Source organism: Polypterus senegalus, chromosome 3, assembly GCF_016835505.1.
Source record: "Polypterus senegalus isolate Bchr_013 chromosome 3, ASM1683550v1, whole genome shotgun sequence".
In the NCBI taxonomy this organism is placed as follows: domain Eukaryota; kingdom Metazoa; phylum Chordata; class Cladistia; order Polypteriformes; family Polypteridae; genus Polypterus; species Polypterus senegalus.
In genome coordinates, this window is record NC_053156.1 from 255,982,884 (window position 1) to 256,001,167 (window position 18,284).

An 18,284-nucleotide genomic window follows, 5' to 3' on the forward strand; every position below is an offset into this window, starting at 1 on the left:
ATTATAAATGAAGACGTCTATATGGCTTGGAAATCTTTGTCCTAATGAGGCGTCTGTAGTGAATATCCCAGAAGTGACATAAGGAAGTTTAAACCCACTGGGAATCGTAGCAGTACCTGTCAGGTTCAAGATGCTCCCAAAACAGAAGTGGGAGTGTGGAGCTGACCTGCACCGTCACACTACCATCATATATAGAATACTGGTGAATAAAAGCTTGGATTTTCGGCCTGGTTTAGTCAGATAAGCTGCTGCAGCGTAACTTTTGATACCATCTAGGATCCTGATGTTTTTTCTATTGCGACAACTCCTTTACCAGCGTTTATCAATCAGATATCACAACTGTATTTAGACAATGCAGACTTCATGTTGTACGTTTGTGTCGTGTGTTGAACATGGTGTTTTGTAACATTGATTTCTTTTAATACAAATAAGTCTTTGTAGTTTGTGCTGAAATACTGTGGATTGTTTCTTGTATGGTTGAGGCTGCTACTGGGAAATCCTCAAACTCCTTAAAGTTGCCCTGTGAACATGATAGTTTAGTATATGGAGAAATACTATCATTAAATAATATCATTATTAAAGTATTATTATTATTTATTTAGCAGATGCCTTTATCCAAGGCAGCTTATTACACAAGTCAAAATAAAATTAAAATAAAAAATAAAATTAAAAAAGCTAAAAATAAAGTAAAAATAATCAGTAAAAAAATAAAAGTATTGTGAAAGTGTGACAAATGTGAGCATAAATAATGTTTCACAAAATGTTTCTTGTTGCTAAATGTATTTATTGAATTATATCTTCATTTACTTATGCCAGTGACACCACACATAATATGAAATACATATTACAACTGTGTTTGGATTGGGGGAATCGTCAATCCAGTTATTATAAATCTTCCGTCACAATTACAGCAGATACTTGAGATGCTGATTCTTGATAAGATGAAGAATTCATTTTCTCTCTCAGTAATACTGGTTTGTATTTCCGTAAAATGCCTGTAATTTTGTCTGATAGTATGGTTCACGACCATGTAACCCAATTTGGTCGTGAACTGAAGTAATTTCCCCCATAGGATTGTATGTAAATACGATTAATCCGTTCCAAACCATACGAACTGCATGTAAATATATATTTTTTTAAGTTTTTAAGCACAAATATAGTTAAAGATACCATTGAATGCACAGTGTAATAGTAAACTAAATGTAAAATCATTGAATAACACTAAGAAAACCTTGAACAACAGAGAAAACTAACACTGCAAGAGTTCGCGCTATAGCCTTACAACCTGCTCGCTAAAAACACTTTTTTTAATGAGTTTTAAGCACAGGGAAAAAAATGAACATTTGAAAAATCCGTAATTTAATAAACAACCAAGAAAAGTAACATTGCAACAATGCACGCGCGCCTGTGTGTGTCTCTCTCGCGGGCCTGCGTGTGAGTGTGTGTGTCTGACTCTTGCATGTGTGTGTCTCTCTTAAGCGCATGCCTCTCTGTGTGTGTGTCTCTCTCACCTGTATGTGTGTGTCTGTCTGTCTGTCCGTCCGTTTGTTTGTCTCATGTGTGCGCATGTGTGTGTCTGTCTGTCTGTCTGGCGCGCACCTGCGTGTGTGTGTGTCTGTCTGTCTCACGCGGCGCACCTGTGTGTGTGTGTGTGTGTGTCTGTCTGTCTCTCCCGCGCATGCACCTGTGTGTGTGTCTCTCTCTGCACACACAGGGAATGCACAGGAAGAGACTGAACATGTGCCATGTGGCCCCGCGCATGTGCACTTCACCAGGAGATACACACACACACACACACACACACACACAAACACACACACGGACACCTGGACGCACACAGGGTTTTTATTAAAGAGGATTAGTAGAACAGGCAACAAATTTCTTTCTACTTAACCAAAGGGCATAATCCAATATATAAAGTGGAATATGTACGTGTGTGTTTTTGTATGGTGTGCATATCTACACCGTTGAACCTACTGTATCTCTGTCAAATTATCTGCCTTTTTGCACATTGGTACTTTTGAAACACTACATGCTGTACTTTTTTACAAAATGCAGCTTGTGCTCTCACCCGAATCACAGACCTTCGCTGCCATATATTATTTGTATATACAGTGGAACCTCGGTATACGTCCTTAATCCGTTCCAGACCCTTTGACATTTACCAAACAGGACGTATACCAAACCAATTTTTCCCATAAGAAATAATGGGAAAATGATTAATCCGTTCCCATGAAAAAAAAAAATCCTATTGCTATTGGAATAATATACATTTATGGGGTTGTATAAAATAATTTAAACACTGCTTAATACTAAAATACATAAATACAAAAGCAATTAGATGAAATAAATGAAAATTTTACCTCACTTTACTTTTTAATAACATCTTTGTTTTTCACAATCGTAGATACCGTCGTTCTCGGCAAACGGTATGCAACAGCCAAGTCCCGGATATGCATGCCACCTTCATACTTTTCAACAATCAATTCAAATTTACATGAAAAAAACACAAAATCACGTTGTGACGATGCAGGTTTGCTGTATGCTCCCATCTGCTGCTGGGGAGCCCTTGAATCCTACACCGTCGGTAATGTGCCTCGCTGCTAAGCTCATTGGTAACAACAAAGCAAGGGGATGATGAAAAAGTGCAAAGTGCTTTTATTAAAACAATTAACAAAACAAGGTGTTCAAATTAAAGTGCAGTCTCCAAGGTTCCAATAAATAATCCATAAAATCAGAAGTGAAACATGGAGGTTAAAAACAATAGAAAAAGTCTTCTTAAAAACAATGAAGTTAAAAGCAGGAAGTATTCTTTAAAAAAAAACCAAGAAGCCCGGTGCCTGCTTCCCAACTGGTGAGTCGGCCTACTTGCAGCTGACCTTCGCTCTGCCTGCTTCAGCCACTTTATCCATGCGAGCTCTCGCTCGCGCTCCTCTCTCTCTCTCGCGTCCGTTCTTTCTTTTTACTCCCCTTTAAGCCAAGGCGCTTCTGTTTATCAAGATAAGCAGCCCTCTCTCTTTCACTCACTCACTCACTCAACCTCCCATCATTTTTTTCTTTTTACTGCCCTTCTAGCTGACTCGCGCTTCTGTTTATCAAGATAAGCAGCCCCAGGAACAATCATGAATGCGGGCGGTCCCTCACAAGTACACTTTGGTGAGAAGCGACCACATCGCTAATCGCCCTGACAACCTTCAGCCACAAAACCAACACGCCCCCTCACCAAGCTGCGAGCGCGGTAATTATTTATTTTAAAGCTGGACTTTGACAGGAGCTGTGGACCCGCTATATCACACACGTGAAAGTTCACAGAGAGTTATAGCGCAGGTTGTTCACTGAATGCTAGCAATTGGCGCACTAACGCTCGTGGGCAGTCGTGGCTTTGTCTCGAGAGAGGTAAACAAGGTTAGCACGCGAGTCGTATTCCAAACAAAGGTCGTATACCAAGCAAAATTTTTTGTGTCCAAACAGGACGTATACCAAGTTGGACTTATTCCAAAGCAGACGTATACCGAGGTACCACTGTATACTGTATATACAGTGGTGCTTGAAAGTTTGTGAACCCTTTAGAATTTTTTTATATTTCTGCATAAATATGACCTAAAACATCATCAGATTTTCACTCAAGTCCTAAAAGTAGATAAAGAGAAACCAGTTAAACAAATGTGACAAATATATTATACTTGGTCATTTATTTATTGAGGAAAATGATCGAATATTACATATTTGTGAGTGGCAAAAGTATGTGAACCTCTAGGATTAGCAGTTAGTTTGAAGGTGAAATTAGAGTCAGGTGTTTTCAATCAATGGGATGACAATTAGGTGTGAGTGGGCACCCGGTGTTATTTAAAGAACAGGGATCTATTAAAGTCTGCTCTTCACAACACATTTGTGGAAGTGTATCATGGCACGAACAAAGGAGATTTCTGAGGACCTCAGAAAAAGAGTTGTTGATGCTCATCAGGCTGGAAAAGGTTACAAAACCATCTCTAAAGAGTTTGGACTCCACCAATCCACAGTCAGACAGATTGTGTACAAATGGAGGAAATTCAAGACCATTGTTACCCTCCCCAGGAGTGGTCGACCAACAAAGATCACTCCAAGAGCAAGGCATGTAATAGTCAGCAAAGTCACAAAGGACCCCAGGGTAACTTCTAAGCAACTGAAGGCCTCTCTCACATTGGCTAATGTTCATGTTCATGAGTCCACCATCAGAAGAACACTGAACAACAATGGTGTGCATGGCAGGGTTGCCAGGAGAAAGCCACTGCTCTCCAAAAAAACAATGCTGCTCGTCTGCAGTTTGCCAAAGATCACGTGGACAAACCAGAAGGCTATTGGAAGAATGTTTTGTGGACAGATGAGACCAAAATAGAACTTTTTGGTTTAAATGAAAATTGTTATGTTTGGAGAAAGGAAAACACTGCATTCCAGCATAAGAACCTTATCCCATCTGTGAAACATGGTGGTGATGGTATCATGGTTGGGCCTGTTTTGCTGCATCTGGGCCAGGATGTCTTGCCTTCATTGATGGAACAATGAATTCTGAATTATATCACGGAATTCTAAAGTAAAATATCAGGACATCTGTCCATAAACTGAATCTCAAGAGAAGGTGGGTCATGCAGCAAGACATCGACCCTAAGCACACAAGTCATTCTACCAAAGAATGGTTAAAGAAGAATAAAGTTAATGTTTTGGAATGGCCAAGTTAAAGTCCTGACCTTAATCCAATCGAAATGTTGTGGAAGGACCTGAAGCAAGCAGTTAATGTGAGGAAACCCACCAACATCCCAGAGTTGAAGCTGTTCTGTACATAGGAATGGGCTAAAATTCCTCCAAGCCGGTGTGCAGGAATGATCAAAAGTTACCGGAAACCTTTAGTTGCAGTCATTGCTGCAAAGGAGGGTCACACGAGATACTGAAAGCAAAGGTTCACATACTTTTGCCACTCACAAATATGTAATATTCGATCATTTTCCTTAATAAATAAATGACTAAGTATAATATTTTTGTCTCATTTGTTTAACTGGTTTCTCTTTATCTACTTTAAGGACTTGAGTGAAAATCTGATGATGTTTTAGGTCATATTAATGCAGAAATATAGAAAATTCTAAAGGGTTCACAAACTTTCAACTACAACTGTAGTTGTCTAGTTAAAGAAAACAGCATTGCACTCTGGATTTAAAACATGAAAAAACGGTTTCAGTCCTTGATCATAGCCTTAGTGATTAAAGAGCTTCTTTGGACCCCTTCCTTAACATCTTCACCACTGGGAAATATTTTCAAGCAAAGGCTGTTCTAACCACAGAGTGGACTTACTGTATGTCTTGCTTTGCCCCTTTAAACTTCCCTCACTCTGTGAGTCATGTGACTAAAGGTTGTTGGGTGGGTCTATCCCTCTGGGTGGTCCATGGATCCTGAGTTTCTGGTGTCCTTCTTGGGCCTGTTTCTGGCCTTCCTCTTGGTAAAAGAAGAACATGCTCTGAGGCATCAAGAGTTCTTCATTTGGTTCCCACTAAGCTTCCAGCCCTTACATTAGGAGGAGTAAACTGTGACTATATACAGCATATATATATATATGGTTATATTTATAACTTATCATTTATAGAACACATTAATACTATATATATATAACTGTATACTATATATACATAAAGTGGATTCAGAAAAATTCAGACCCTTTTACTTTCTACACACTTTATTGTGTTGTAGATTTAATTTTGTTTTCAGAAAGGTTTGCAAATTTTTGTATATATGTATGTATATGTAGATGATAGCCCATTCTTTGATGGCAGAGGGTACTACACAATTCATTGTATTCAAAGTTCCTAAAGATTTTGTACTGAATGTTGTGAATACAGAGGTGAGCTTTACTGGCTCCGGTAAATCAGTTACCTAGAGAACTAAAATGGTATTAATTCCTAAGAATTAAGGATAATCAGAAAGACTGCTCTGATCAAACACATGGTAAGCACACCAGAAGCATTTTATTACACTGTACAAAATTTTGAAGTAACTACTGTTTTATAATACTTCCAACTAGCAGGCCATAAAATATATATTTACCACTCTCCTGCTTTTAATGCATGGAAGTTCAACAGACTGCTTTGACTCCTCAGGCTGTCTTTGTTATTCATAGCACTTGATTTGGCACAATAATTATGGCAGATGGTAAACTGGAGATGTCTGGCACTTATCATATTGCATCTGTAGTGCTGCTACTTCAATGACAGACTTTTGTAGGACATTGGCTCATTCCACACTCCATTTAAAACAGATGAATGCCAATCTTTGGGTAACTTTCGTTTGAACATACTTGCCTTTTGTGTTTGCTCTACAAAATAACTTGTGAAGGTAAAATTAATGCTAATTCCTTAATGTAGGCAGTTTCTATGTCATGTTCAACCTATGGTAAATTTTACTTCTTGATTTTCCATCTGTAGTGTAACTAGGGTGAGACTGGACACCTATCAGATTCATTATGCTGCTCCAAAACCTTTATAATGGCCATTGTTATAAATAATTAGTATAATCACTTACAGCAGTGAGTACTTCAGAATATTAAAAGTTAAAAGTCCAGTTTGATTGGATGAAATTGCACTCAAATACCATTTGCCCTTTAGACCAAACATACCAGATAACACTTTGTGTGAAACTAATGCAGGATACTCATTTCAGACTCAAACAGACATGCTTCCCATTCTTCACGTTTTAATTAAACAGATGCTTGTACCATGGCACACACTTGCTCACAGAACACAACCTGTCCTGGCTTTCCCCAAAGGTTCCTGGAAACAACTGTGAAAGTTCTCTGCATGTTGAACCTGGGCTGGCCTATCAATGAGTCATGGTGAGGTTAGAGTCTGATTGGCTGGAGGTTCATGACTTTAGCTTAGCCTGTCCTTGCTAGAGCTGCTGCTGAGGATACACATATTTCAAATTTAATAACTGTACTTTTTTTTTATTTGGCAATTATTAAGTCGCTCCAATGTTTTTCTTTTTTGGTGTCCTCGAGTGGATGGTTCATTAGAAGTTATGGGCCTACAGGCAGGCTTTCATTGGTATTTTGCTGCCATCATGTGTGCTACTATGAATAAAGTGCACTGCTGACATAAAACAGATGTAATTTGAGACAAAACATATTCTATGGGTTAAGAAAACTACATTAGTATGTTAAAAAATGACCATGTATCATTATATTAATGTAGCTGCAGCTTTAATCCATCCATCTGTTCACACACCCACCCATCCATTTATCCGTCTTCCTAACCCACTTATCCAGGGCAAGGTCATTGGTTAGCTGGGAATTGTCCCAGCAAGCAAAAGGAGCTAGGCAGGAACAATGCGTAGACAGGATACCAGTCTATCACAGGGTGTAGTAATTAATAACATACAAAAATAAAAACCAACAAAATAAATTAATAAAAAGAAAAGAAACTACAGCCGGCAAAGACATCCTATCCACATTATAATAAGTAGTGCTGTCACATTTATATTACAATGAAATTCTTACGTATGTAGGAATAACAGGTGGATGCAGTCAGCATGAGGTATATCTCCATTGGTACTTTCCCAGATTAAGTTAGGATATCCCTATCTGACCTCTTATGGAATGGTTAATGGAAGATATTTTGCTGTACCTAGGAAATCTAGACAAGTGTAATTTAAAAGCAAATATTTCATAGGATGGAAATGAGGAAACACAGCACTAATGAAAGTGGAAGGATAAGGAAGACGAAGGTTAGAGATATTTCTTGTTATCTAAAACAAACTTTGTGAGTTTGGTGTAACTAAACCATGTAGAGTGGAAAACAATTATACCAGTCAAGTTTAATCAGGTTTTATAGTTTAATAATCATAAAGAAGACGGGCTGACAACAAAGATGATTTAGGGAAGAATAGCAGAATTTGACCAATTAATTTAGTAGCAATTTTAAAGATGAAGGAAAGTCAAGGGGGCATCACCCAAGAAAAGAAAAATGGGTAACACTTTACATTAAGTGTTCATAATTACACTGTAACTACTATGTAATTACCTGTATAAGTACAGTGTAACTATGAGTTATTACTCCATACTTACTGTGTAATACAAAGTAACGTTATAGTTAATTACTCAGTTGTCATTGTTATTCCACAATTAATATAATTAAAATGTACCAATTTATCACTGATCCAAAAACAAGTGTACTTACATAGTTACACTGTACCTGTACTTTCAAAATGTAATAAAAACATTAGGGCCTGTAACTACAACTATGTAACAGATGTTCCCTGGTCTGGGCAATTTTAATTGAGAATTGCAGTGATAACTGTATAGGTTTTCAATAATATTTAAAGATCTTTTTTAAATGGTGAAAACATCTTTGCAAAGATGTATAGATATGCCTCTATCTTTTTTTTCTGTTGTAAGAATCATTAGATATTTTTTTCATATTTTATCTGTACTTACAAAGCTTACTGAATACACAGACACACAATAATTCACTAAATAATTTTGATCTTCAATGCTACCTACAGACATGTAGGTGAAGCTGAACAAAGTATGAATAAAGAAAGACCGAAAGGCTGCTTATCACTGCCCACCCAAAAACTCTTCAAAAAATCTTCAATAATCTACAAACCTTCTCATAACCAACACTCCCGCGCCCTCTGTGAGAAATACCCTATAAAGCATAATACAAAAATCTTTTGAATATTTTGCTGTACTAATACAAGATTTTTTGATAACTATGTACCAGCTTTGCATATTTTTTGTAAGTGTGCTTAAATATTGGTTTTGATTGATTTTCTCTCACTTACAAGACTGTTTACTCATCTGTTAGGAACCATAAATATCATGCTGTGCCATAAACTCATGATTGGGCTAAGGTCGGGATGACCAAGCTTCTTAAAAGACTTTCCCATTTTCATCAGCGAATTATTCCAATGCAGCTTTGGAGAACTCTCCTTCTGAAATATCGGTTTATACCTGTAATCTTATACGTTGTACTATTAACCTGTTTTCCTGTAGATAAATAAAAATAAAAGTAATTTAGGAACATAATCAAACAATTACTGCACAGAAACATTAAGATTAAAGGAAATGTACCAGTTGTTTTTTTTATTTTCAGAACACATTAAGTACAAATAAAGTATAATAACAAATAAAACTAATACAAAAGCTGAACAAAACATCCTCCAAATAATCTGATCAGCTAAAACCCTTGCATTAAGATAAAAAACAAAATCATATTTTTCTACAAACCAAGTCTTTACAACAGACTGCACACTCAGTTTCAAGACTTCCTTAATGCATCTGAAATAAGAATAATATGAATTTTGCATTAATCATTCTCAACTGCTTGACAAATGCAGTATACTCTGGTGACTGTGACAAATAATACAATCATTGACGGTGTTTTTAAAATTGTAAAATCATTGTCATCGACTAGGCTTTAGAATAAACCAGGTCATCTCCAAATTTAGATTTCAACAGACAACAAAACTTTCATCACTCATGAACAATACATTGTACATTTGCTTATGTTACACTTCCCATAATTGTATATTGTAATGGTCAATAATGATGTTATTTTGTACCATATGATAAGGCATGTGATTTCAGAATAATATTGTCTCTTTTTTTTGAAAATTTTACAATGCTCCCGGGTAATAATGTAGTGTACATTATTAAAAAGAAACTCACTTGTTATTATTTATAAAAGTGTGATCAAATTTTAAATATATACCTAAAATTACATACAATTAAGTACAAATTAATTAGTTTACAGCTTAATGAGGCTGACAAAATATATTTAGTTTTTTTAACTGAGATATTATTTGAAAATTAATTTAAACAAGCATATATGCACAGGTGTTAGATAAAATATTTCAAAGGGAAACAAAATGAAAATTGGAGAGATCCATGTTCTGCATACATTGAACTTTTGTCAGTTAATGCATATTTAGTAGCGTCAAAAAACTTGTATTAGAAAGTAACTGGTAAACCTCCAAGATTATATCTAAATAACCAATGAATTCATTGCCTTAAAAACAAATGTAAAACACTGAAATTGAAATAATTTAGTACATTTATGCTAAATATTTGACCTTGTTGACTTCAACTTAACATATTATTAAGCTGGATGGTATAATCTTTCAAACAAAGGTGAACTTAGCTAAAACCCTATAACCCTTGATAAATAATAGCTATTTGACTTTAAGCTTTAGTTGCTGCATCAATGCCTTAAATTACAAATGTTCAAAAATATAAAAAAAACATAGGGTAACATTGATAGTGGAAAATCAACAGTTTTTCATTTTTTTTTTTTTTTTTTTTACAAAAATAGTGTTTAACTTTTACTTTAAACACGTCCCATTGATAGACATTGTCTACATTTTTATTTAAAATTATGACTACAGCAAAACATTATTAATGCCATTACAAATGCCTTTTCAAATTTTTTTCCAACAAACATAATTTTTCCAGTGTCATCTCAAAAGTTATAGAATGTTTTTTTAAAACAGTGTTTGGAAAATAAGTTATTGTTCAAAACTGTGATTATATTGATGAAAATCATTAGAATGGGTATTACAACTGTACTGTTAAAAGTAAAGTTGAAAAGAAAAAACTGTGCACTGTGCAGTTTTGCATGTTTCATAAGGCATTAATCATGTGTGCTTTATAAAATAACAGCATTTGAAATTTACTTTTGAATAAAGATATCTTCTGTTTATAAACTGAAGGGTACATCTATGTAAATACACAAGTATCAATATCAAATGTTTTAAATTATGTAAACATATACATCTTTTGAGGTCAGCACATTGATCCTCTTCCTTGAGCATTCTTTATTGAAGCATAGCCCGAATAGTTTTTGGAGTTGTTTCAGCATTCAGACTCTTTGTGGTAAACCTAAAAATGCATGGCATAATAAAGTATTATATAATAGTGTACAGTGTTATTATTGCTTTAAAATACAAAACCACATTACGTAACCTAGGCTTCAGGTAGGAAGAAAACTGTACTTTATGGAATTGGTTTCTTTTAATTTGAAAATACAAAATATTTTAAGTAAATCAATGCAATCAAGTTGGCACTGCTATAAAAATATTATAGATAACACACCCCAAGCTCATAAAATTATTATTATCTGGGTCAATATTTAGCACTTTGGTTCTACAAGGTTCCTACTGCATAGAAATAATGTACTCTTGTCTATTTTGTGTACATGATTTTTGTTGTTGCAAGGACTTAGTTTAGTTTTTTTTTTACCTTTTCAGCTTTAAAGTTAACTTCTACTATCATAATCCAAGGAAAGCCAGAAAAGGGATGCAAAATATCTGAGTGGCAGAAAAAAAAATGTGCATGCAAAATTCTTCAAGCTTAGGAGGAAAAGTATGTTTTTGTTTAAATGTTTAAGGTAAGCAGAATTTTAGACCACTAATAAAAGATGTGAAATGGTGTGCTTTTGTGCATACAATTCTTGATTTATGAAGTCACAGGTGAATGTTAAAGATATTTTATTAAATGTAAATGACTGTCCTGAACCAACACTGAGCTACGCCGAGGAACAATAGAAACTCTAATTTAAAAGGAAAATCTATAAAATGAGAAGATTCAATCAACCACCTTAAAAAACGAATAGGTGTCTGTCTGTGTGTTCATTTGGTTGCTGCGTCTCTGTCAAAATGGAGTAAAATTACTTATTATAAGTTTAAACTTACTTGAGTGCATTGAGAAGGCCCTCTACATTATCTGCTGGTTGTTCTTTAAGAACCTTTATGCAACCCTTCATCTAACAGAATGAAATTAAACAAGTGAAAACACAATAACACAACGTTTTTCAGGCATTGAAAAAAGTTTCATTATTCAAGTTTTTGCTATTTAGTTGTAACATTTATTGAACACCTTTTCTGAACAATCAAAACATTCTAATACCCCTTCACCATGGACCACTTTAAAAGGACAGCAAAGACTGTTAACAATGATTACATTTTAATACACTGATCTTGTGCATGATTAGTATCATTAACATTACCTTCCAAGAACATTTTAAGGAACTACAAGCTAAAGACACAAACACTATAACATTAAAAACAATTTTAAATAAATCAATACTAAAACTTTATGTTTATGCTACAAATCCCTGTTGTCTGACTTACATCAATTCTGGAAGATTTTGTAAAGGCACCTGCAGGATGTACATGATCATAAAGAATAATTACTCCCACCATGACTCTCATACAGAACAATAAAGTCTCTTCACTGTTGAATCTGCTTGTGTAATCCCTTAAATGAAGAAAACATTATGTTACTACCATTGCACAGTTGTCGAGTCATGTAAAATTCACCCTTTCTTTTTCTATATTCATTATAGATGAAACATTTTTAGAATGTTAAGACTGTGAACACAACATACTATTGGGAATAATACAACATTTACTGATTTGTAAAGATTTATTAGAACAAACTAGTAATACCAATATCATTTTTCAAGAATAGAAATTAATCATAACAAAAGAAAATGAGATTATGTATCTTCTTCATGCATGAAATGTAGTAAAACAAATTTGCACTCACTATGTTTGTTTTTCTTAAACTTAGTTTATATGGCATTTGCAAATCTACCATCTTCAGGATGCTTTCAATAAGATGTCTTCATCATTGCATCAGAAATGTTAGTTTCATTATTAGGTTATATTTTTTCCATACTAAGTAAACGTTAATCTTTATAAACATTTACAAACCTCCTTAATACAATTTAGGGTTGGGGGTTCAGATGTAATGCCAGCAGCATTGGGCACAAGGTAGAGACCAACCAGAGAAGGGGATCTAGTACCTCACAACTTATAATCATGCGCATATCCACTGACAACAAGCTAAGTCACCAATGAACCTAACATGTATGCCTTTGAAATACAGGAAGAAAATAAAGTAAAAACCCACTGGCAAATAGGAAGAATATGCATACTTCACCTACTGTAGATAAAAACTATCCTCTGATTAGAATTTAGTCTCCTAGAGATGTGAGACGCACAGTTTACAGAAGTGGTGAAAAAGGTGCCCTGGCAGTTTTTACTCTATGGCAACCAGAGTATGAGATTTCATGGGATATTGGAAAAGGTGAGCAGAAATACCACAACTGAAAGTTTGGGATGTCTGAACAGCTGTGTATCTCCATATGGTACTAAGGCAGAATGGTCCCATGCATTTCTTTGGGCATTTCAGAGATTTGCGTAGTCCTGGACTGCTTCAGAGATAACTACAGAATCAGAATTTTAAGTTTGCTTCCTAACAAATTGTCCAAGAGTTGCGCTGGGGTAAAGTTTCAACAGTCAGGGTTGTAGTAAAGCCAGAAACAGAGACAAATTGGTCAGTGATGAAATATCACAGTGCTTTGGATGGTGGTCAAGTGGTTGGCCACCTCATTTAGTAGACAATAACTTGCATAATCAAGGCCAGGAGGCCATCTCTATTTTGGCAATGCCTTTATCATATATTTTCCATTTGGTTATTTTATCTTTTCCTTTTTTGTCTTTATAAAACTCCTAATTTTAATATACTGTAAATGACCTTTGGTACACTTTTTTCTGTGTTAGCAGCCCAAGTTATAATATGTAAATATATGTGTAAATGTATCTTATTGTATGTTTTCTGCAGAGGTACAGCAATCATAAAAGTATTCTAATGAAATGGATCTTAAAAAGATTAGATAACGATTATTGAAAGTATAAGCTCCTCTTTGTTTGAAAATTTGCCCAATAACTTACCTTCTATTTAAAAAAAGCTGAAAACATTAAAAGGAACCTACAGTTTAGAATATTCTGTGAATTTCTTACATTACCTTTGTAGTTAAACTTTGTAGCTGTAACAGTACTGTACTCCTTTGCATTTTGTTGTTGAAAGATTTTTTATACAACCAATGTACACCTAATCTTTGTTGCTTCTGAGGACATAATAAAACCTTTTCAAATCCGAATTAAACTGTTTCACGAAAAGTCCATTTAAATGAACCAGGCAAACACATGCCACATGCTGTAGTATTTATTTTTATTGACTTTGAAAAATTTCATACAGGAATATACAAATAGAATATAATAAATGAAGCTGTTTCTTGATTAGAATGAATTGTACTACTGCAACCTATGAATACAGACATTTTGTAATACAAGAAAGATTCAGAAATGTTAGCTTCAATGTTGCTGATAGAAACATTATTTTTAACAACTTAATCTATTTCTTTTATAGAATCTTCTTTCAAGCACACATAATCCTTCCATTTTATGATCACATTTTATAGTGCTAGGACTTAGAGAGAGTATAAAACTAAGCTTAAGACACTTATGCACGCAGCAAAATTGACACACATACAGTATTCAGGACCAAATCAGTCTTTATTTAACTTAACAGAATACATCTGGCCTACGACAGGAAACCAATTTATGAGGTGAAAACACACTAAAAGATGGGGAAAACACTAAAACTCCATACCTGCTAGCTAGAACATGAACCATAAATACAGTAAGGCGTGTATGGTATTTGTTGAGCTACCATGACTACCATAATCTACTTAAAATAGGAAGGAATTGTGTTGTGGTATAAGAAATGCTTGAATTTCAATTGAATTGAAATATTTAAAACATGAATTAAAGTAAATACTTACGGAGTTTCCAACATAACTTTGCAAACACTTGCCATAGTACTTAAGCAATCTGTTGTGTTCTCCAGTGGTAATGTTTTGTTCTGAAAACAATATAATTTAAGTATAAAATGTACAAGCGATAAAACTGAAGGTAAAAACAAATTAAGAACTTGCATACACAACCTCAAAAACTGCAACCTTACTTTAATTAGATTCTTTGTAATAATGTTTGCATCGTTCAGTAAGAGTACAGCACAAAATACCCCTGACAGATATTATTGCATTTTGTCATAATGAATTTATATTTTGATTTTATTTTTCTCAATGAATCACATGTTTAAAAGTGAGACTCTGGAATTCACAGCAGACTTTTAAGGTATTTCCCAAAGGCATACTATATTAGATTGACATTAGCCATGTCATTGAAAAAAATGTAAAAATTATTACAAGGATGTAAAACAGAGTGGTGCTCCACAATTTACTCTTACTACATTTTCGTTCTTCATGTTCATATAGTTACTATAATTTATACCAAATTGTACTGGTTGCTGGTTGTCTGCATCCCAGCTAATATTCAATATACATGGTGTTGTTTCACACATTATTTCAAAACTACATCAGAGATATTTTATGTAGTGAGAGCTATGAGGTGAGGAAATGGAAAGTGTTCCATTCAGATCATGGGCCAGTTTCTCGAATGCCTTTCATCAGTGAATAGTGACCCTACACCAGTAAGAACAACTCTGACTGGGTTTCTTAAAAAGAGTAACCCTTAAGAATGTGCATGAGAATTGGTGTTACCTCTCACTACAACAGGAGGTGGTAAAAAGTTTCTAAATGGTTGAATCTATATGGTCCTCGTGTTGGCAGATGAAAAATTCCTATTTTACTACACACCTTATTCTTAAAACACCATATATTCCTCAAAAGGGTCAAAGACAACAGTGTAACAGAAGTGTAATGAAAAATGAAAAAGTATAGATAACTTATACTGAAAGAGTAAGCCAGGTGGAAATAGTAAAGAATATTCTTTAAACAAACAAAATATTTGTTGTGACATTCGTGTTTGCCCACCCCCCGTCTACTACTGAGTCTCTTTGCGAGTATTTCTCTGCTAAAGTCTTTCAACCCCCCCCCCGCAAAGAAGCCAGGATGTTTAACATATGGGTTGGGGGGCAGGTGTTAAGATGTTTTATTTCTCCCATTGATCTGAAGTATCGCTATTTGGAATTGGCTTGTCTCAGAGGCCTTTAAGTACCATGATGTCCTATTGGTTGTAGGGGTAGGACAGAAAACCCATAAATTTGCTTGCTTTATCTCACTCTGTCTCTCTTGCTCTCTAACCAACATATGATGAAGAAGCATCTCTCTTGCTAACCTGTGATGATGTAGAAGTATCTGTCTCTTACTAACATCTGAAAAAGAAGCATCTCTTGCTAACAACTGATGAAGACCATCACACCATGAAGTGATGAAGACAACACAATGAACAGCACAGCTCAGCAGACATATTGAACAGACATGTGGCTGAAAGCTGAGCACCAATGATGCCTTAACTAGAGACCTTTTAAGTAACTACAAGTCTGTGTGCCACCTGAATTACACATCACCATTTAATCAGGTTGTATGGTTGCCAATATTCAAATGTACGTTGCATTTTGTTATTATTTTTGAATATTATCAGTAATACATTATTTTATGTGTAACTTAACTCCTGTTTGTCTTTTTACTACATCTAATTGCCTGAGGTTATAGATATAGAAGGGAAGGTGGGCACAAGTTATACAGTAATCCCTCGCTATATCACGCTTCGACTTTCTCGGCTTTACTCTATCGTGGATTTTATATGTAAGCATAACTGAATATATAACGCAGGTTCTGCAGACAATGTGTCTTTTTACTTCCTGTACATGCTTCCTCAGTTGGTTTGCCCAGTTGATTTCATACAAGGGACGCTATTGGCGGATGACTGAGAAGCTAACCAATCAGAGCACGCAGTTAAGTTCCTGTGTGCTGAATGCAGTGTTAACCAGGAAGTCTCGTCTCGCTCATTCAGCATCAACGTGTTTTGCTGTGTAAAGAGATAACTTGTGCTCTTTTGTGTTTATCTTTGTGCATAGTCAAGCCCTACATTATGGCTCCAAAAAGATCTGCTCCTGCTACTGCTTCAGGGGCTGTGCCCAAGCGCCAATGGAAGATGTTAACGATTGCCGAAAAGGTAAACATTTTGGATTTGTTGAAGGAAGGGAAAAGCTACACCGCTGTAGCACGCCATTACAGCGTCAATGAGGCTACGATTCTTTTTATTTAAAAAGTAGGAAAGGAATATAAGATCTACAGCCGCAGTGTCCTTTTAACCAGGGTGCAAAATGAGTTGTAAGTGGATGTAATAAGGCAGTAGTCCAGATGGAATCTGCTTTAGGGATTTGGATTGAAGACTGCCAGAAGAAGAACAACGGCAGTGCTACACAATCATCTGAAGAGGCTCCTTTAGAAGGGCTGTAACACTATCCTTTGTTGTGCAGTAAAATTAAACTCATTGTTATCGGACAAGTCATCGTGTCATTGTTGGTGAGTAACCATAATTAATTTTCTACTTACAGTACTTAGTACATGTACGTACGTTTAGTGTCACTGTACACACATTTACTGTATACTAGATGTGATGAAAAACATTTTGGTGTGTTTTTTTTCCACTCAGTGTATTTTTCTTGCATTGTACGTATTTATTGCTGGTGGCCTGTCTATCGTAATGGCTGTAACATATGTGATATCGGAAACACTCGATATCTTTAAAATAATATTTAGGTTTAACTGTATATAAACAGTGTGTTTATATACATAATTTCAATTAATCTTACCTAATATCAAAGAGAATACAAAGGGATTATGCTGTATAACTGTGCAGGGAATATTTATAAACAGTGTGGGAGAGTTTATAAGGGCTTAAAATATATAAAAATAACCATACAAACATATGGTTTCTACTTATGGATTTTCACCTATCGCGGGGGGGTCTGGAACGCAACCCCCGTGATCGAGGAGGGATTACTGTATATAATAATACCTTATAAACAGTGGTAAGTCTGTGAGATTAGGCATTCTAAGGCTACATATTAATAATGCAATAGGTGAAAGTAGAGCAATATATATTACTCTACCAAGACAAAAACAATATTTAAACTCTAAACTGCTGTTAAAAGGAAAACAAGATGGTAGTTCACCTGATCAAAATATTTAATTTCTGATTGCTCAAATAGATGCCTTGTTAGAGGTAATTTTGAGAATGATGTATAAGATTCATTTTCTCAATAAACGGTTCAGTTACCAGTGTGTGCAGTGCCTAGATGGTTATTTCATTTCAGTATGTAATATGGCCTGCAGACAGTCAAATTAAAGTTTTCATGCAGTTTTTGCTTTTACACATGTAATTGTTGTTGTTGACCTCACATGTATAAAATTTAACCCTCATATTAACAACCCTCAAAAATGTTTGTTAGAAGTGTGACACCCCATGTAGTGGGAATTAGGAACAAAAGCCTACACTCTAGATGTCTAGTATGTGAGACCGAGCGTGACCAGGATGAACGCGTGCGCATTGCTGTGCCGGCTTTTGAGATGCAGACTGCCCTTCTGCCTTAAGTGAAAGTAAGCACT

General features: G+C 35.2%; 1 protein-coding gene across 1 annotated transcript in view; it reads right to left on the reverse strand.

The window, feature by feature from the left end:
* Window positions 1-10,301: 10,301 nt before the first annotated feature.
* The window catches only part of fam49a (family with sequence similarity 49 member A), a 39,736-nt gene continuing 31,753 nt past the window's right edge, over window positions 10,302-18,284 (reverse strand). Inside the window, exons 7-10 of the mRNA XM_039748934.1 lie at window positions 14,649-14,728; window positions 12,148-12,274; window positions 11,710-11,780; window positions 10,302-10,897 (exon numbers count right to left, since the gene is read on the reverse strand). Coding sequence (XP_039604868.1) covers window positions 10,834-10,897; window positions 11,710-11,780; window positions 12,148-12,274; window positions 14,649-14,728 — 342 coding nt within the window. The 3' untranslated portion in view covers window positions 10,302-10,833. The remainder of the gene's footprint in view (window positions 10,898-11,709; window positions 11,781-12,147; window positions 12,275-14,648; window positions 14,729-18,284) is intronic.